Source organism: Agelaius phoeniceus, chromosome 6 (assembly GCF_051311805.1).
Source record: "Agelaius phoeniceus isolate bAgePho1 chromosome 6, bAgePho1.hap1, whole genome shotgun sequence".
Classification (NCBI taxonomy): Eukaryota; Metazoa; Chordata; class Aves; order Passeriformes; family Icteridae; genus Agelaius; species Agelaius phoeniceus.
In genome coordinates this window covers 31,382,064-31,397,293 of record NC_135270.1, presented here as the reverse complement: position 1 = coordinate 31,397,293, position 15,230 = coordinate 31,382,064, and the positions used below count along the sequence as shown (strand labels likewise).

Here is a 15,230-nt window from a genome sequence, read left to right as displayed (position 1 = left end):
AGTATAGTTACCAAAACAGTAGTTGTGCTTTTTCTTTAATTTTGCTGTTATGAACTTTCATCAGAGATATTGTTTGTTTGCTGCTCATAATTACATCCCAGTCAGAATTTTATATGATGCCCAGTAGTGACCAGAATGAATGAAGTGCTGTTTTTTAATAGCTGTACTAACATTATCAGATTTTAGAAATCTTCCTCTGGAGGCCAAAAATGAGAGTAATCTGTGAAGAAAAGACTTTCACGTACACTCTCCGGGACTGTGTTGGTAAGACTTGTGATAGGAAGCTGGACTGAGAGAGTCATAAATCTGGTTTATTTTGGAAAGCTCTACGTGTCATGTGGAAACACTAAGATTCCCCACTTAGATATCAGAAATTCAAAGCAAGATGTTCAAAACCATGATTTAACCCCATTGACTCAGATCTTGCATACAGAAAATAGAGAGCTATTATCACAGGTGACTTAAATGTCTTGGTACCCTGTTCAAAGAGTTTATATGTCCTTTGTGTCTTGCACACAGTTTATACTGAAAACGTGAGCAGTGTTTCTAAGGTTGCCTGTTACTCCAGCCTATATTTTTGTTTCTCTTGTCTTCAGTTCATGTTACTAAACTAAAGAGATTTTAAATCTTATCACTCTATATACAGTTATGAGTTTTTGGTGGGCCATGTATGTAACTGGCACTTGAAATTTGATGGAGGATATGTAGCTAATCCCACTGTAAATATTCTTGACCAGTTTTTAAGCATTGGCCATCAACTCAATTTTCTGATAATTCTTTCTGATTAAGATTCACTAGAGAGTGTGACATCATTTACCTTACAGAATATTGAGTATAAAATTGTGTTTTACTTCTTACAGGTCCTCACACCCTGTTTTTGACATTTTTAGTGTTGATTAAATGGATGTTATTCATCCCCTCAGCACCTTATTCATTGTTTCAGCACCTATTGGTTGTACCCTATAGACTCAGGAATGTGAGTTTTCTTTCTGCTTGTCAGAGTTGAAAAGATATGAATGTAGCTTTGAAAAGTTTCAGTGTTCAGACAAGCTATGGCCAATACAATTTGAATTTAAAAGAACTTGAATTATCTTCAGTCCACAGTTAAAGTAGTGGTCTTTGCAATTTTATTGTTCCTAATGAGGCTTCCTTTTTGGGGATTGGAATTTCTGTACAGAGAATTTGCCTTTTCAGAAGGGGAAATGCAGCTTCCTGGGGATCATTTTGCTAAATTATTATCTACCTTTCTCTGAATTTCACAGAACTTTTTCTTATATAACTCTGTTTATATAGGTGTTTTATATAACTCTGTTTAAATACTAATTTTATGTGGCTTTATTCTTTGAAAAGCTGTTCTAAGTTGGGCAGTAACTGAAGGATTTACAGGTGCTGAGTAATTGTGGGGTACTTGCAGTGCTAGCCCCAGTATGATGCAGGTTTTGATCAGCTTTTTTTGCTTAGTTTTTTTTCTGAATGTGTGAATGCTGAGTATTGGATGTTCAGCATATCAGTGGAGTACAATTAAGTGCTTATAAGGGCAAAAAGAAAGAATTTTTACTACCACAGAAATGCTTTAATTTAATTTTCTTATCAAGAAGATATTAGTAATAACTATTTAGTAGCAGGGGCTAGAGAGGAAACAAGTAAAGGAAATAATTCTGTTGTTGCTATATGCTATGTGCTACTCCTCATGAAAATGAAAAGCTCTACGTATTTAGAATTGCAAGCTGGCAAAAACTTGTGTAGGAGTCTCTATTGCTGCTCCTCCCAAACAGAACTATAGATATTTAATTTTCAACTTAATTACAGCATAAACATCCTTCCCTTCCTCCTCCAAACACAAACATTTGGTACAAGAATGTAGGTGATTCTGGGTTTTGGTTTTTTTGGGTTTTTTTCTGTCTTGGTGTCTTCCAGTGTGTAATAGAACTTAGAGATATTTCATACTATTTCCTTTCAGTAAATTAAAAAAAAAAGTGGTAAAATGTAACTTGAAAAATTAAGTATATTGACGATATGGTATGCAACTGTTTGTTAATTTTATAACCTTTTAATTGGACAGATTGTGGATAACAAACACTGACAGAAAGGCAGTGTGGTATAAAACACTCTGTTACGTGTGCATTAATTGTAATTATATGTAAGAGATGAGTGGCTATATTTATCAGGACACCTAAGCTCTTTAGCCTGAATCATCAGGAATAAGAAACCAGATTAAAGTGTGTGTAGTATAGTGGAATATCATAGTTAATTGTGGAGATTAATTATTATTCTCTGTCAAAGCTGTATGTCTGTACTCCCACACAAGGATTTTAACTCTTGTATGTAATCCTTCCTGCTTTAATGCATACCTATGGGAAGTATTAAGAGTAGCTGCTAACCAGAATTGTCCAAACCCTTATCCTAGGACTTTATCTGTACTTGTAATTGTGTAAGTGCAGCTCCTGTCTGCTTTAGATAGTATCTTTTAGATGAACTCTATGTCAGACCTGTCTTCTCTGAATCCAGGAAGCAATGTTTATATAAATGCCTTAATTTATAAACAATAAATGCAAATATCTTTACTGGTGTTCAGCATACTCAGCTACTTAAGAATGTGTTGTTTAGAACAAGTTTTTCAAATTTAGTGTCTGTAGGATTGTAAGCATGGTTTGTGTTGGAATTTTTAAGAATGCAAATACGAATTAAAACTTGAATGGGAACTCTCTGCTTATTTGCAGTTGTGTTAAGTACAGAATCACCACGGTTTTCACTTGGGAATAAAAGAGATTTTAACATTAGTTTGAACAGTGCTCCTTTTCTGACATTGGTACCTGAAGTCTACCAAAATATGTGAAACAGATTTGTGAGGATTCTGTAGTTCTTAGTAGGGGAAGAACCACTATGTAAATTTGGATGGAAAGTTTCATTGTTCTGATGCCTGGGGACCTTAGGTGTTTTCTTATTTGTCCAATTACTCACTAATTTCTTTTTTTTTTTTTTTTAATATCTGTCATTAGATTTTCCTCCTGGATGCCTCTTCGAGTGTCTTGTGATGGAAGGGAAGTATTTTTGAATCTATAATGGATTTTACACAATACCGTAACACAAACTGGCCTAATAGCAAATAGCAGCATTTTGGTTTGAAGAGCATAAACATAATTACAGATAATCATGACAACTTCTCATATGAATGGACATATCACAGAAGACTCTGACAATGAAGCAAAAAATGTGGATCTTATGTCTCCTGAGGAACCTCAGAAGCACAGAGAAATGGCTGTTGATTGCCCTGGGGACTTGGGCTCCAGGATGATGCCCATGCGGCGCAGTGCTCAGCTGGAGCGGATCCGTCAGCAGCAGGAGGACATGAGGCGCAGGCGAGAAGAAGAGGGAAGGAAACAAGAACTGGACCTTACTGCTTCCATGAGGCTAAAGAAACTAGCACAAATTCCTCCTAAAACTGGAATAGATAATCCAATATTTGACACAGAAGAAGGGATTGTTTTGGAGAGTCCTCATTACACTGTGAAAACACTAGGTAGGTAAAATGCAGTGAGTGGGCCAATGGAGTAAAGATTTGTTTGATATTAATACTCTTTTAGGCCACTGAAAACCTAATTTAGCTAATCTTTCATAAACAGATTTAAAGTCTTCTTATTCTTCAGATTTGTGGTGGTTTGGGGTATTTTTATTTAGCCAAACATCAGGCTAAGTTCCTCAGCAAGTGGCTTTTCAAAACTGATTCATTTGGGGAACAGTTAAATACCTTGTGGATAATAACTAATTTGGTCAATGTCTCTATCTTCTTAAGGCTGGGAAAAACCATGTAAGTAATACCCAATTTTATGATGTTTGATGAACTGTAGACCAGAATAAGGAATGAATAAACACAGAATGACATTTAAAATAAAAAGTTGTTGATACTTTAAGGAGAAACATGCTAGTGCTTTTTTTCCTGTTTTGTCTTGCATTATCAATTACCACCTGATTAAAATGTCACACTAATACATCTCTTAAGGTAATGGTGTTGATAATGAAAATCTGCTTAGGCATTGAAGAAAATGTAATGTTAATAATTTTTTAAGAAATGGATGCTAAAATTTTTCATTTCATAGTTGTCACTGTTTTAATTATGGTTGTTTGGTGAAAATTTCTAACCTTTCTTCCTCAAACATAAGTATTTTAAATAAAATGTGTGACATTGGAGTGAAAAAGATGCACTAGGAATCTGTGAGAGTCCTGTTCAGATTTCAAAATCCATACCTGTTCAGAGATCCAGATTGCTTTAAAAAGGCGGCCTTTTTTTCTGGGCTGCACCAAAATGTCTTTTTTTTTTTTCTTTCCTTTCCTATTGGCTGATAGTTGAGAATACAGAGTGAAAAATAACTATGAAATTGCTAATTTCTTCTTTTTTACTTCATCTCTAATATTAGTGTGGCTGAGCAGCGTCTCTGCTCCATAACCTCTGGTAATCCTTATTGCACAAATCCCTCTTTAGGAAAATTTAGATTGAAAGGGTCATCAGGAAGTCATCCTGTTCAACCTCCTGTGGAGAGCAGGGTCAGTTACAAACAAGGAGGGTGTACCTTTTTTAGTGCAGGGCTTGTCAGCTGAGAGATCTCTTTGCAGGAAGCAGATTCCGTAGTTAACTTTATGAAGTGTTAGGTATTTGATTGTAAAATTCTCTCCTTAGAGGGAACACAAAGCAGAAGATACAAAAATAGACGTCAAACAGTAAAAGTGTCTGCAGTTCGGAGTTGTTTAGCCACAGTGGCCTAATGCTGTGAAGACGGCGGAAGGAATTGGAAATTGAAACTAGAGAAGGGAGGAAAGTGTGACTTGGAATTAGAAAGCTGGGGCCAGGTTTCATGCTGGAGGTGCTGAGATCACGGAGGGAGGATTGGTGCAAAGCAATGGGCAAAGCAGCTACCCATGGAAGCTGGTAGGGATTAGAAGTGAGTAATACCTCAGTCTGACACACCTCAGAACCAGCTAGGAGCTGAAGGTGTTTGAACAGGAGAAATAACAGTAAATAAATTACTGTGATGATGAAGAATGGGTTTTAAAATCTCTCAGTGGGGAATTCAGAAGGGTACTAGCTGTGGGAGAAGCTGAGGGATTGTCCAAGTATTTGTGAAAAGCTAGAAGGAGGAAATTAGTTTTGGCTCAGCAAGAATAGAAGATGGGAAATTTGGTTTTGAATGGAAGCTAGGATTCTTTGAATACTAGGTGTAAGAAGAGAAATGCCAGACATCGGGGGCAAGAAGATTATAGAGGTGTGTGTCTGGAAAGAGATAAATTAGGAAATAATATATGGTATGAGGTGCATCTTGAAGAAAACTTACTAGGTGACTTCTGTAATCAAAATTTGGGTCTTGTCATTTGGATCAGTAAACTTAAGATTTAAGAAGAGAAGATTTATAGTTCAGCATTCCATGAGCCAGCAGTGCCCTTGTGGCCAAGGAGGCTGATGAGATCCTGCCTTAGGAAGAGCATTGTGGCAGCAGGTCAAATGAGGGGATCCTGCCCCTCTGCTCAGCCCTGGTAAAGCCTGACCTGGAGTACTGTTGTGGGCTCCTGTTCTGGGCTCCTCAGGACAGGAGAGACAGGCAGGTCCTGGAGTGGATCCAGTGAAGTGCAAGAAGAGAGCATCTGTTCTGGGGAAAGGCTGAGGGAGCTGGGCCTGTTCAGCCTCAGGAAGAGATGACTGAGAGGGGACCTCATCAATGTCTGTGAGCATCTGAAGGGAGGGTGTCAGAGGATGGAGTCAAGCTCTTCTTGATGGTGGCAAGCAAGAGGACAAGAGGCTATGAGCAAAAACTGATGGCAGGAAATTCAACCTGAACATGAGGAAGAACTTCTTCACTGTGCAGGTGATAGAGCACTAGAAAAGATTGTTGAGAGAGGCTCTAGAGCCTTCCTCGCTGGAGGTACTCAAGAACTGTTTGGATGCAATCCTGTGCAGTGTGCTTTAGGAGGACCCTGTTTGAGCAGAGAGATTGGACCAGATGACCCACTGTGCACCCTTCCAGCCTTACCCGCTATGTGATTCTGTGATTAAGAGTACTGCTTTTGATTATACACACCTATGATGGTGAATTCTTGCAAATATAGGAAAAAATAGTTCTAAATAAAATACAGTGGTTTTTTAACCTATATAGTCCCTAAAGAATCTGTATTCAGTCACTAGTGTTGTCAAAAACAGAGTTAAAATTTAAATTCAGTGAAGTGCTTCTGCAGTAACTTGAACTGTTACAAAATTTTCTTCTACTCTTAAGCCTGTCCTTTTTCCAGTTTCTGGGTTAATCTTTCTAAAATTTGTAACACAGCATCTGGCTCTTCCCTCTTTCTACTTTTACTGTCCAGGTTAGAGTGCTTAGTCACATTCACAAATCTCTGAGATTAGTTAGGAAAACCCCAAATAAACCTGGACAGGTGCTAGTGAATGACAGAGATGTTCAACTGTCCTTCTTTGGTATTTTTTAAAATACTGACTTTCATTTTTCTTTTGTGTGAGTGTGTGTGTTTGTGTGTGTGTGTGTTAATTTGTAGAGCTTCTCCTGAAGATACATCTCTTAAGTAAGAATATTGACTTATGTGTCTGTATTTTTAGTTTGGAAAATATTTTGTAAGTGCCAGTGTCTAATTTGGCAGATCATTGCCAAGTCTTTAATGTTTTTATCATCATAAAAGAAAGCAGACTAGATTAAAGAAGTTGGAATTTATATATCAAAATAAAACAGGAGACTTAACCAAAAGAATGTTAAAGGGCATGTTTGTTATCAAAACAGTATATGATTTAGACAGCTGTTTAAATGGAAGTAATAGTCTCTGCACCTAGCACATATGCATATAAGTATTTACTGGCTTTTTCACAGCAATATGCTTCCATAAAATGCAGACTTCTTTGGTTTTCTGCAGTTCATTCAGCTAATTCAGTTAAATGAGTAACTAACATTTCATGGAAGTAAGCCTTTCATATGTAAGCCCTTTCTGGCTACATTGATGATTATTTTTTAAAGCTGCCTATTTTTTGCTTTTATACCTTGGCCAAAACTTATTTATAAATATGTTATAAATAAACTTTCTGAAATACTGTTTTATCCAAAACTACTTTTCCTAACTATGTGATTTATGTTCTATTTGAAGCATTAAAGTACTAGTACCAGCACATAGATTACTCTATAGAAAAGTTTGGAAATGAAGACATTGGTACTGAGGTATAATAAATCCTATCTTCTTAAGTTTGCTCTTCTTAACTTTTTGTTTAAGGTAATAAAAAACATCTATTTTCTTTTCTTGGTTTTCTAATCTAACATGTGACTGCACATCCTCCCCTGCAGTTGCATACTTTTGCCCTGGCAGTCTTTTGATTAATGTGTATATCTCACAGTGCTCAGTCACATTCCAGCCATTTCATAGTCTAATGGAAAAAGGCTGCAGCACTTCATGTAAAAGAAGACTTGACAAAACCCAGTATTTGATTGCTAATTGATCTGCAATTAAAAAATGGACTTGTTCTGCAAAAGAACCCTGACTTTTCTGTGAGTAAATGCAGATGTTGGTCTTACTGAACTTATTTTTCTTCAAGACAACCCTTTTTATAGGAAATATCTGGAGTCTTTTGTTACCTGGTGCTTTTTTTGTATTGTTGGTACATTAAAAAGACTGAAACCAACAACAACAACAAAACAAACAAACAAACAAAAAAAAAAAACCAAAAGAAAAAACGAACCCTGCATCATAATCTCATCTGTGATATAGACTTCAGAAGCAGGAATATAGAATTAGGCATGCATAAAGCCAGGATTTGTGTGTGGTTTTATGTGTGTAGTTTTTTATTAAACAAGTGACAAGGAAATGGAGTGCTGCCTTTTGACGAATACTTAACTTCACTCCTTTGAAGCATTATTTCTGTTTTATAACTGTGTTGAGGTGGGTATTTTTTTACCGTTTCGTGGGGGGGGGAAATCACTTGGTATAAACCTTTGGTATCCAGCAGATGAAGCCTCAGTGTAGAAGGGAATTATACAGGAAAGAGAGTACTGTGGTAGTTTGTAAGAAAGGGCAGCACAGAAGGAACTAGCAAAGGGCTAAAAAGAGAAAATATGTAAAGACATCTAGGAACAGGATGTCTGTTGTAGATAGAGAGTAAGATGTCTGTCTTTCTGTATGAATTTGTATCTTACATGCAACATGTATTAGAATTGGGTGTGTATATATGTGTATGTATTTGAATTTTCAGATATGTAAGAGAGAGTTCAGAAATAATGGAGTAAAATAATTAGGAAGACATAAAAGTAGCAAGGTTCTTCTCTAATATCTCACTGCTTTTTAAATCAAATAACCATAACAAATAGCAGAACTTTGAGTTAGTATGTTTTTTTAACCAAGCAGGTGTCAGGAGCTATACAATAACATCTGTTTCACATACTTTTTTTTTCCTTTATGCTTGAAAATAACGCACTTGCTCAGACTTGGGAGATTGAGTTGAAGAGATACTTCAGTACTGTGCATTCTCCATTAGATGAGAATTTTGCCAGCTGACAATGTCCTGTTTAGCAAATATTCTCACTTGTGGAGTGTTCTTTAGCCTTCTCTCCAAATGGCATTTCTCCCAGTGTGATAAGCAGCATATTGTGTATACAGTTTCCTAGTGAGACATTGGCTACCATAATTAGTGTTGTGAGTTGCACTGGATATCAGCAGTGGAATATCCTGCACATCCAGTATCCAAGCTTTCTGTGCAGCTTTTGTCCTATTGCCCTTTGTTTCCTTGGTGGTTACAGGAAGAAGTCCTTGACCTTTGGTGGGTAGGATGTTTTTAGCATGTGTGAAATGGTTTTGGAGGGGTTTTATTACTTTTTTATTGTCCTTCAGACAGTAATGTACAAGAGTAGTAGCCCTGGCTTGTTTGTTTCCTTTTATAGTACAGAAGACTTAACTTGCAGACTCGGACTAGACAGCTTGTATGTAGATATGGTTTGCCGGAAATTAAAACAATTGAACTTCTTGGAAATGCATATTTTGTTAGGCTTTATGGTTTTTATGTGTCCATTTATCAACCATTTTTTATGTTGTGCTCAAAGATTTTGAGTCTAGGCTTGTGTTCAGTGTACTGATCATGTTAGCAATCAGTATCTACTGGGATTTTTCATGTTAGAAATGCAATTTAGCTGATAGTGTTCCTGATTTTATTAGCTCATAATGAATAAATGAAGGTTGCTAGAATTTTAAAATTACTCTCAAAGCTGATATTCTGGTATCAGTATCAACTGACAGTTTTAAAATTTGGGATTTTCTTTATTGTTCATTTTCTTTAAGTACCAGGGTTCAAAAGTTCTAGCTTATTTGAATTTATTAAAATGTTAGATTGCTGACCAGCTTTTTGTGGCTGAACAGATTTTTTTTTCAGATAATGTGTAAAAACATGTATGTTATTTAAGGCTCAGAACATGAATTGTTTTTTTGTCTGCTTCAGAATTTCTTACCTGGGTTTGATTCATATTCCTTGGTTTAGGTGGTTTCTGAAGTACTTAATTTTGAGAAGTGACCTATTTAGCACAAATTTGAATATTTAAATATTTATATTTAAATATTCAAAATTTAAATTTGAAAATGTGAAATTTAAATATTTATATTAAAATAATATAAAAGTCTTTGAAAAGTGCTTGTAAAGCATCAGATCAGTTCTAGAAATTCAAGAATGTAGTACATGTATTCTGCAAACATATAGAAACTGGTTATTAAAATGTTAAAATATTTTACTGCCCAAGCAGAACTCATATTTGTGTAAGTAAAAGATGTGGACTTTCTTTTGCTGTAGATAATTTTCAAAACTCATAGATGTTCACAGATGGTATTTTTTCATACTTTTTATTTTAATGTGCCAAGACTGAGCGTAATTTTATGTTTACAAATTGATTGTAGTTTACTTATCTTACATTCATTCTATAAGTAAGCAATATATAGTTGAGATACATAGATTTCTACCATATATTATATGTACCCACAGAAAGGTGAACCAAGGTATCAGTGAATATTCAGTGCATCAAGATGAGCTTAGCAATAAAGTCTTACTGCTCTTACTGACTTGAAGTCCTTTTTTTTTTTCTTCTTCTTTTTTTACTCTTTGAATTCAGTTACATTCTGCTTCAAAAAAGTTGGAATAACAGATAACTAATAAATTTGCATATATCACTGCTGGTTTAAAAACCGAACAGTAAAAAAAAATTTTGTATAACTCTTAATATAAATATTACTTAGTTATCATTCTTTTTAACTCTTATTAACTCTTATTTGTATTTTGTTATTTCTTACCTAGAAGTGGAAGAACTGTTAAATTCTCTTAAGCATATCCAGCACGTTTTGGTAGACCCTCAGAGTCAAGAGGATATCTCACTCATTTTACAGCTTGTTCAAAATAGCGATTTTCAGAATGCATTTAAGATCCACAACGCTGTTACAGTCCACATGAACAAAGCCAGCCCTCCATATCCTCTCAGCTCCAATGCACAAGAACTAGCACAAGAGGTATGTACAGTATGCATCCCTGTGACATACATGAAACCTGTAATCATAGCTACTGTTGAAATACATACTTGTCAAGCTTGTCTGACTGACTGAACGCTGAATATGAAAGAGGTTATAATAGCCACTGATTGGAAAGCTGGAAAAACCAGATACAGCAAACAGTAACCAGAAAAATATTTTGGGGGTAGGAACTCCCTCTTTAGCATGGATAGATATGTAATAGAGAAGGTACTATGTTTAAACATAGGAAAAGGGAGTGGTTGTGATAATCTAACTCCCTTTCCGCTGGTATTCTTTATTTCAAGCATTCAGGAACTGAGTTACAGTTCTCTCTTATTGTGACTCTCCTCTAAGTTGAGCCATGGTTCTTAGATTGGGAGTCATCTCTGAAAATACAAGCATACTGGAAACAAGCTTTCTCCTTTAAAGTGAGCAACAGGTCCATTAATACTTAATTTCAGTGCTTTAATTACTGCTGTGATTAAACTTCTTTTGGTCTGACAGATGACAGCTCTTTTATAAGATCTGATGCATTTTTTAGAAATTGTTAAAATATTCTAAAGGGTCACTCAGTAACTTTTGTCACAATTTTCTATGGTCTGGTGCAAGTATATATAGTAGTGAAGGGTGTCTACATCTTAAACCCATATAAATTTTGTTAGCTTTGGCCTAGGTAGCTTGAATACCAGCATCAGTGCAAGCCTAGCAGTGTAGTGTTCAGCAAAGCCAGATCCAGGGGCTGGATAAAGGCTCCAGCATTTAGCACCCAGCAAACCAAACTGACTCAGGTACATGGGTTGGAGTATTTCAGTATGGCAGCAGGGTGGTGGGTGTTGGTGGGATTTTGGGTTGGTTAGTTTGTTTGGTTTAGGATCTGATTTTCTTTCTTCCTGAAGCATTTTTTTCAACAGCTTTTTCCACTCTCCTTTCTTTTACTAGACTTTAATCTTGTAAGCCCAGCAGCACTGTAGCAAGCTTGAAGTTCTTTTGCAGAAGAAATTACTGACTCTTGATGATGAGGAGGAACATAATTTAAATGCAATCTAAAGGTGCAGGTGCTGATTAAATTTCAGCTTAGGATTTTCTTGTTTAGGTTTGTCAGTAAGACTGTGCCAAAAGCAGGTAGAAGTACTTTAGAATATCCTGTGAATCTGTGAAAACTTCTAATCAACGCACTGTAATCATACGTTTGCAGTACATGTGAGCTTCCCTCTGGCTTGTTTATTCATCAGTCTGTAGCCTACTTCAAACTCCTCACTGGGCTTGTTCACTGTGTCTGTGAGTCTGAAGGAGCCTTTTCAGTTACCTTCTGTTTGTAAGCTGCTCCCCCAAACATCCACTTTACATAGGCCTAGTTTAGGATTTCATTCAGATGCAGATAGGCTAGAATTTTTGAACCTCCTTTTATCATACAAGGTGTTACAGATGTAACCCTTAAGAAAGCTGGTTCTTTGCCTTCATGAATATTTGCTACTTAATAGAAGTTTCCAATAAGAAAATATGCCTAGGAAAACTCTAGGTCTATTTCCAAACTCTTGTGTTTCTCACTACCCCTTACCTTCCCAACATATTCTTTTATTTTTTTCAGGTGATTTGGTAAATCTTAAAATCAGAAGGTGGTGCAAAGCCAGTTTTTTGTCTCTTACCAGTCATGAATAAGGTTAAGCAAAAGGAAAATATTTCATTTATCCAAAATTTTTAAACAAACAGAATTTGATCATTATCCACAAGACTATTGCATAAAAGACACATCACTGTGCTCATTTTGACTCTTCATCTCCCATCCCTGTCTTTTCCAGCTTTGAAATTCCTGAAAACTCAATGTATTGCAAATGTCTGTTCCCATTTTCAGATGTAATCTAGTTTCTCAGTGACTCAGCTTCTTGTGTATTTAAGTGACTTGTATTTTGCAATATATTAAATAACATCCTGAAATGATAGAGCCAGAAATTCAGGACAAATATTTCTGTGTCTGACAGGAGTGTCTCGAGAGGATACCTTGAAGCCTCCATTCACATCACTTTGTACTTCCTTGTCTTGCCTATGTAGAAGATCTTATGCTTGCTTTTCAGATCTTTTATTCATTTTTGAAAAGTTTCTGTATTAGTTATGTAGCAGTATGGAAGGAAATTATTTCCGCTTTAGAAAAATTGATGGTGTTTTTGTTTTGGTTTTCTGGGTTTGTTGTTGGGGTATTTTTTAATCCTGACAATGTGTTTATATTGCATGTCTGTTTCTTCTTGTACTCTCATTTTTGGCTGTCTTTTCCTTTTTTTACCTCTAAGCACAGGCATAAGAAACTCCCCCAGAAAGCAGCTCATTTACTTACTTCAGGGTGTTTTTGAAAAGACACTTGCAAAAGCCTGCTTTTAAGATACTGATAACATCTTGATGATAAAAGCCAGAAGACATTACAAGAAAGAAAAATAGCAGATACATGCATAACATTAATTTTAAATAGCAAGTAGTGCTAGTGTGCATATTTTAGTGCACAGGTCATGAGCAACAGTGTACAGCTCTGAAACTGTTTGGAGTGTGTGCCCCAGTTTAAAGCTACAGACATGTTTTGTTTGTGACTTTATACTGTGGAAGAGACCATCTCTTAATGGGAAAAGGCATTTTACAACACAATTGCACAATGTAGCATGAAAGAGTCTTCCTTTAAAAATAAGTAATAATTAATATTATTTAGGGTTTTTTAATTTTCTAGTCCTCTTTAGAAAATTCTTAAAATTGGTAGTATAAATGTACGGTTAATTTCCCACCAATTCTGATAACCAGCCACTAACAACTCAAGTTTTTTCTCATCTTTTTAAGAAACTTCAATTGAATTAAAAAGGCAGAATGAAGCACTTGATCTTAAGGAATTTATTTGAGAAAGCTTATCTTCATGTAATGGGGTGTACTCCAAATCTCAAATAAAAATAGCTGGTAAACATCAAGTGTAATTAAATTGATTTTAAATCCATTTAAACTTGACCAAGATGGGGGCATGGATTATGGGAGCAGGGTCTGAATCTTGACCTTGTAAGAATATTTGATACAGCATTCAAGACAGCTTATAACTTGGCCTGTAACAGCACATACCAAGTACCTTAAAGATGTTCCTGCTATTAAATATACTTAATAGGCTCAATTTATATAGACTATGTTCCTAAATGTTTTGGACGTGCTACTGTTTTCTTCTGCAAAATCAGACAAATGAACTAGATCCGTACTGTTGAGGGGATGCACTGAAAGCTCACAACTTCTGGTGTAAGTGCACTAGAATGTGTGTGTATGTTCCATCTGACAGTCCTGCTCACATGCCAGTAAGCAACAACAGAATTTTGCAGCTGCAGTTAATTTCTGAATGCTTCATATCACTCCAGCACATGCCTCCATCATACATGCCTACAAATTGTGGTGTCTGTAATGAAACCAAATGGCTAATTCAGGGGTTGAGGGGGAGGTTCTTGATCTAAAGGTAACATGATTAACAATAAAATCTAGTCTGAGGAGTTAAGAAAATACAGGTATTGCCACATGCTCAGTGTGAATCATCTGTGCTGTGTATAGTGTGTCACTCCTGGAATGACAGACTTCTTCAAATTTCTTAATCTGAAAAAGCTCTGGGATTTATTACCATGAGTTACGAAGGACTCTGGCAAGCAGCACTACTGCTGTAATAAGTGGTCTATAGGGCAGCCTGAAGCTTTCCTAGAGCTTCATTAAATAAACAAATGAGAGTTTTGTGTTTTTCTTAAAGAGGGTGGGGGATATATTAAAATTTTTACAAATCAAATTATTCAAAGCAGAAATTCAACTTGAATAAAGGATGTTTACTGCACACAGAGTAACTGGTTGAACCAGATTACTTTCTTTTCCACTGTCAAATTCCCAGCCTCTGACCTAGCATTCAGAAAATTGTGTTCCTTGCAAGACTTACAAGTTGCTTTCTGAGTAGGTTTTCCTATTAAAAGATCATAAAGATTTGATAAATAAAGCTTTAAGGCTTCTTTTGGCTTCTTCAAAGCCTCTTGAAAGCTAGAGACCTTAAATAAACCTTTATGAAAAAGTCCTTTGTATAGAATAATCTTTTCTTTCAAAACAGAGGAAAACTTGTCAGTGAGATATGTCTTTTGCTGTGTTCTGTTTGCTGTGTGACATCCTAGAATTCAGTTTAAGCCAGGTGTAATAGCTTCCTGTCTAATTTAGACATATGACTGAAGTATGGACTTTGTGAAGCTGAACTCTTTCTGTTCTCTATGATTTTAAAGAAACCACTTAAAAAAACTACGTAAATCTGGCTTCTTCTCTGACTGTTTTAAAGTATACTACGTTTGCTCACCATGAGGCATGCTCTAGAGATGTCAGAAGAAAGGCTTTTGGAGATTGTGCCAAGTTTACTGCAAAGCACAGGAGTATGTTCAATGTGACACTTGTCTTGGCAATATGAGGATCTTGCTCCATGGGCACAGTTCGTTTGTTTAGTGACTTCTCCTAGAATTTAAAAGTGTCTTGACATGAAAGTTTTCAGTGCTGTTTTCTGGGAGCATCCAAGATAGTTGTTAGCATTTCTGTAGATAATTGCTCCTAATACAGACGCTTTTCTGACCTTTATATACTGTTAGATCATACAAAAAGCAGAATTATTTTCTCTTTGAAACTTTTGGGTTCTTGATTCTCTGATGTCACATTACCTCATCTGTAAGAGTCAAAAGCTCTTGAACAAA

At 35.9% G+C, this 15,230-nt stretch overlaps 1 protein-coding gene across 1 annotated transcript in view; it reads left to right on the top strand.

Moving 5' to 3' along the window:
* The window catches only part of PALS1 (protein associated with LIN7 1, MAGUK p55 family member), a 54,576-nt gene that overhangs the window by 22,642 nt on the left and 16,704 nt on the right, over positions 1-15,230 (top strand). The window contains exons 2-3 of the mRNA XM_054635658.2: positions 3,000-3,520; positions 10,307-10,515. Coding sequence (XP_054491633.1) covers positions 3,154-3,520; positions 10,307-10,515 — 576 coding nt within the window. The 5' untranslated portion in view covers positions 3,000-3,153. The remainder of the gene's footprint in view (positions 1-2,999; positions 3,521-10,306; positions 10,516-15,230) is intronic.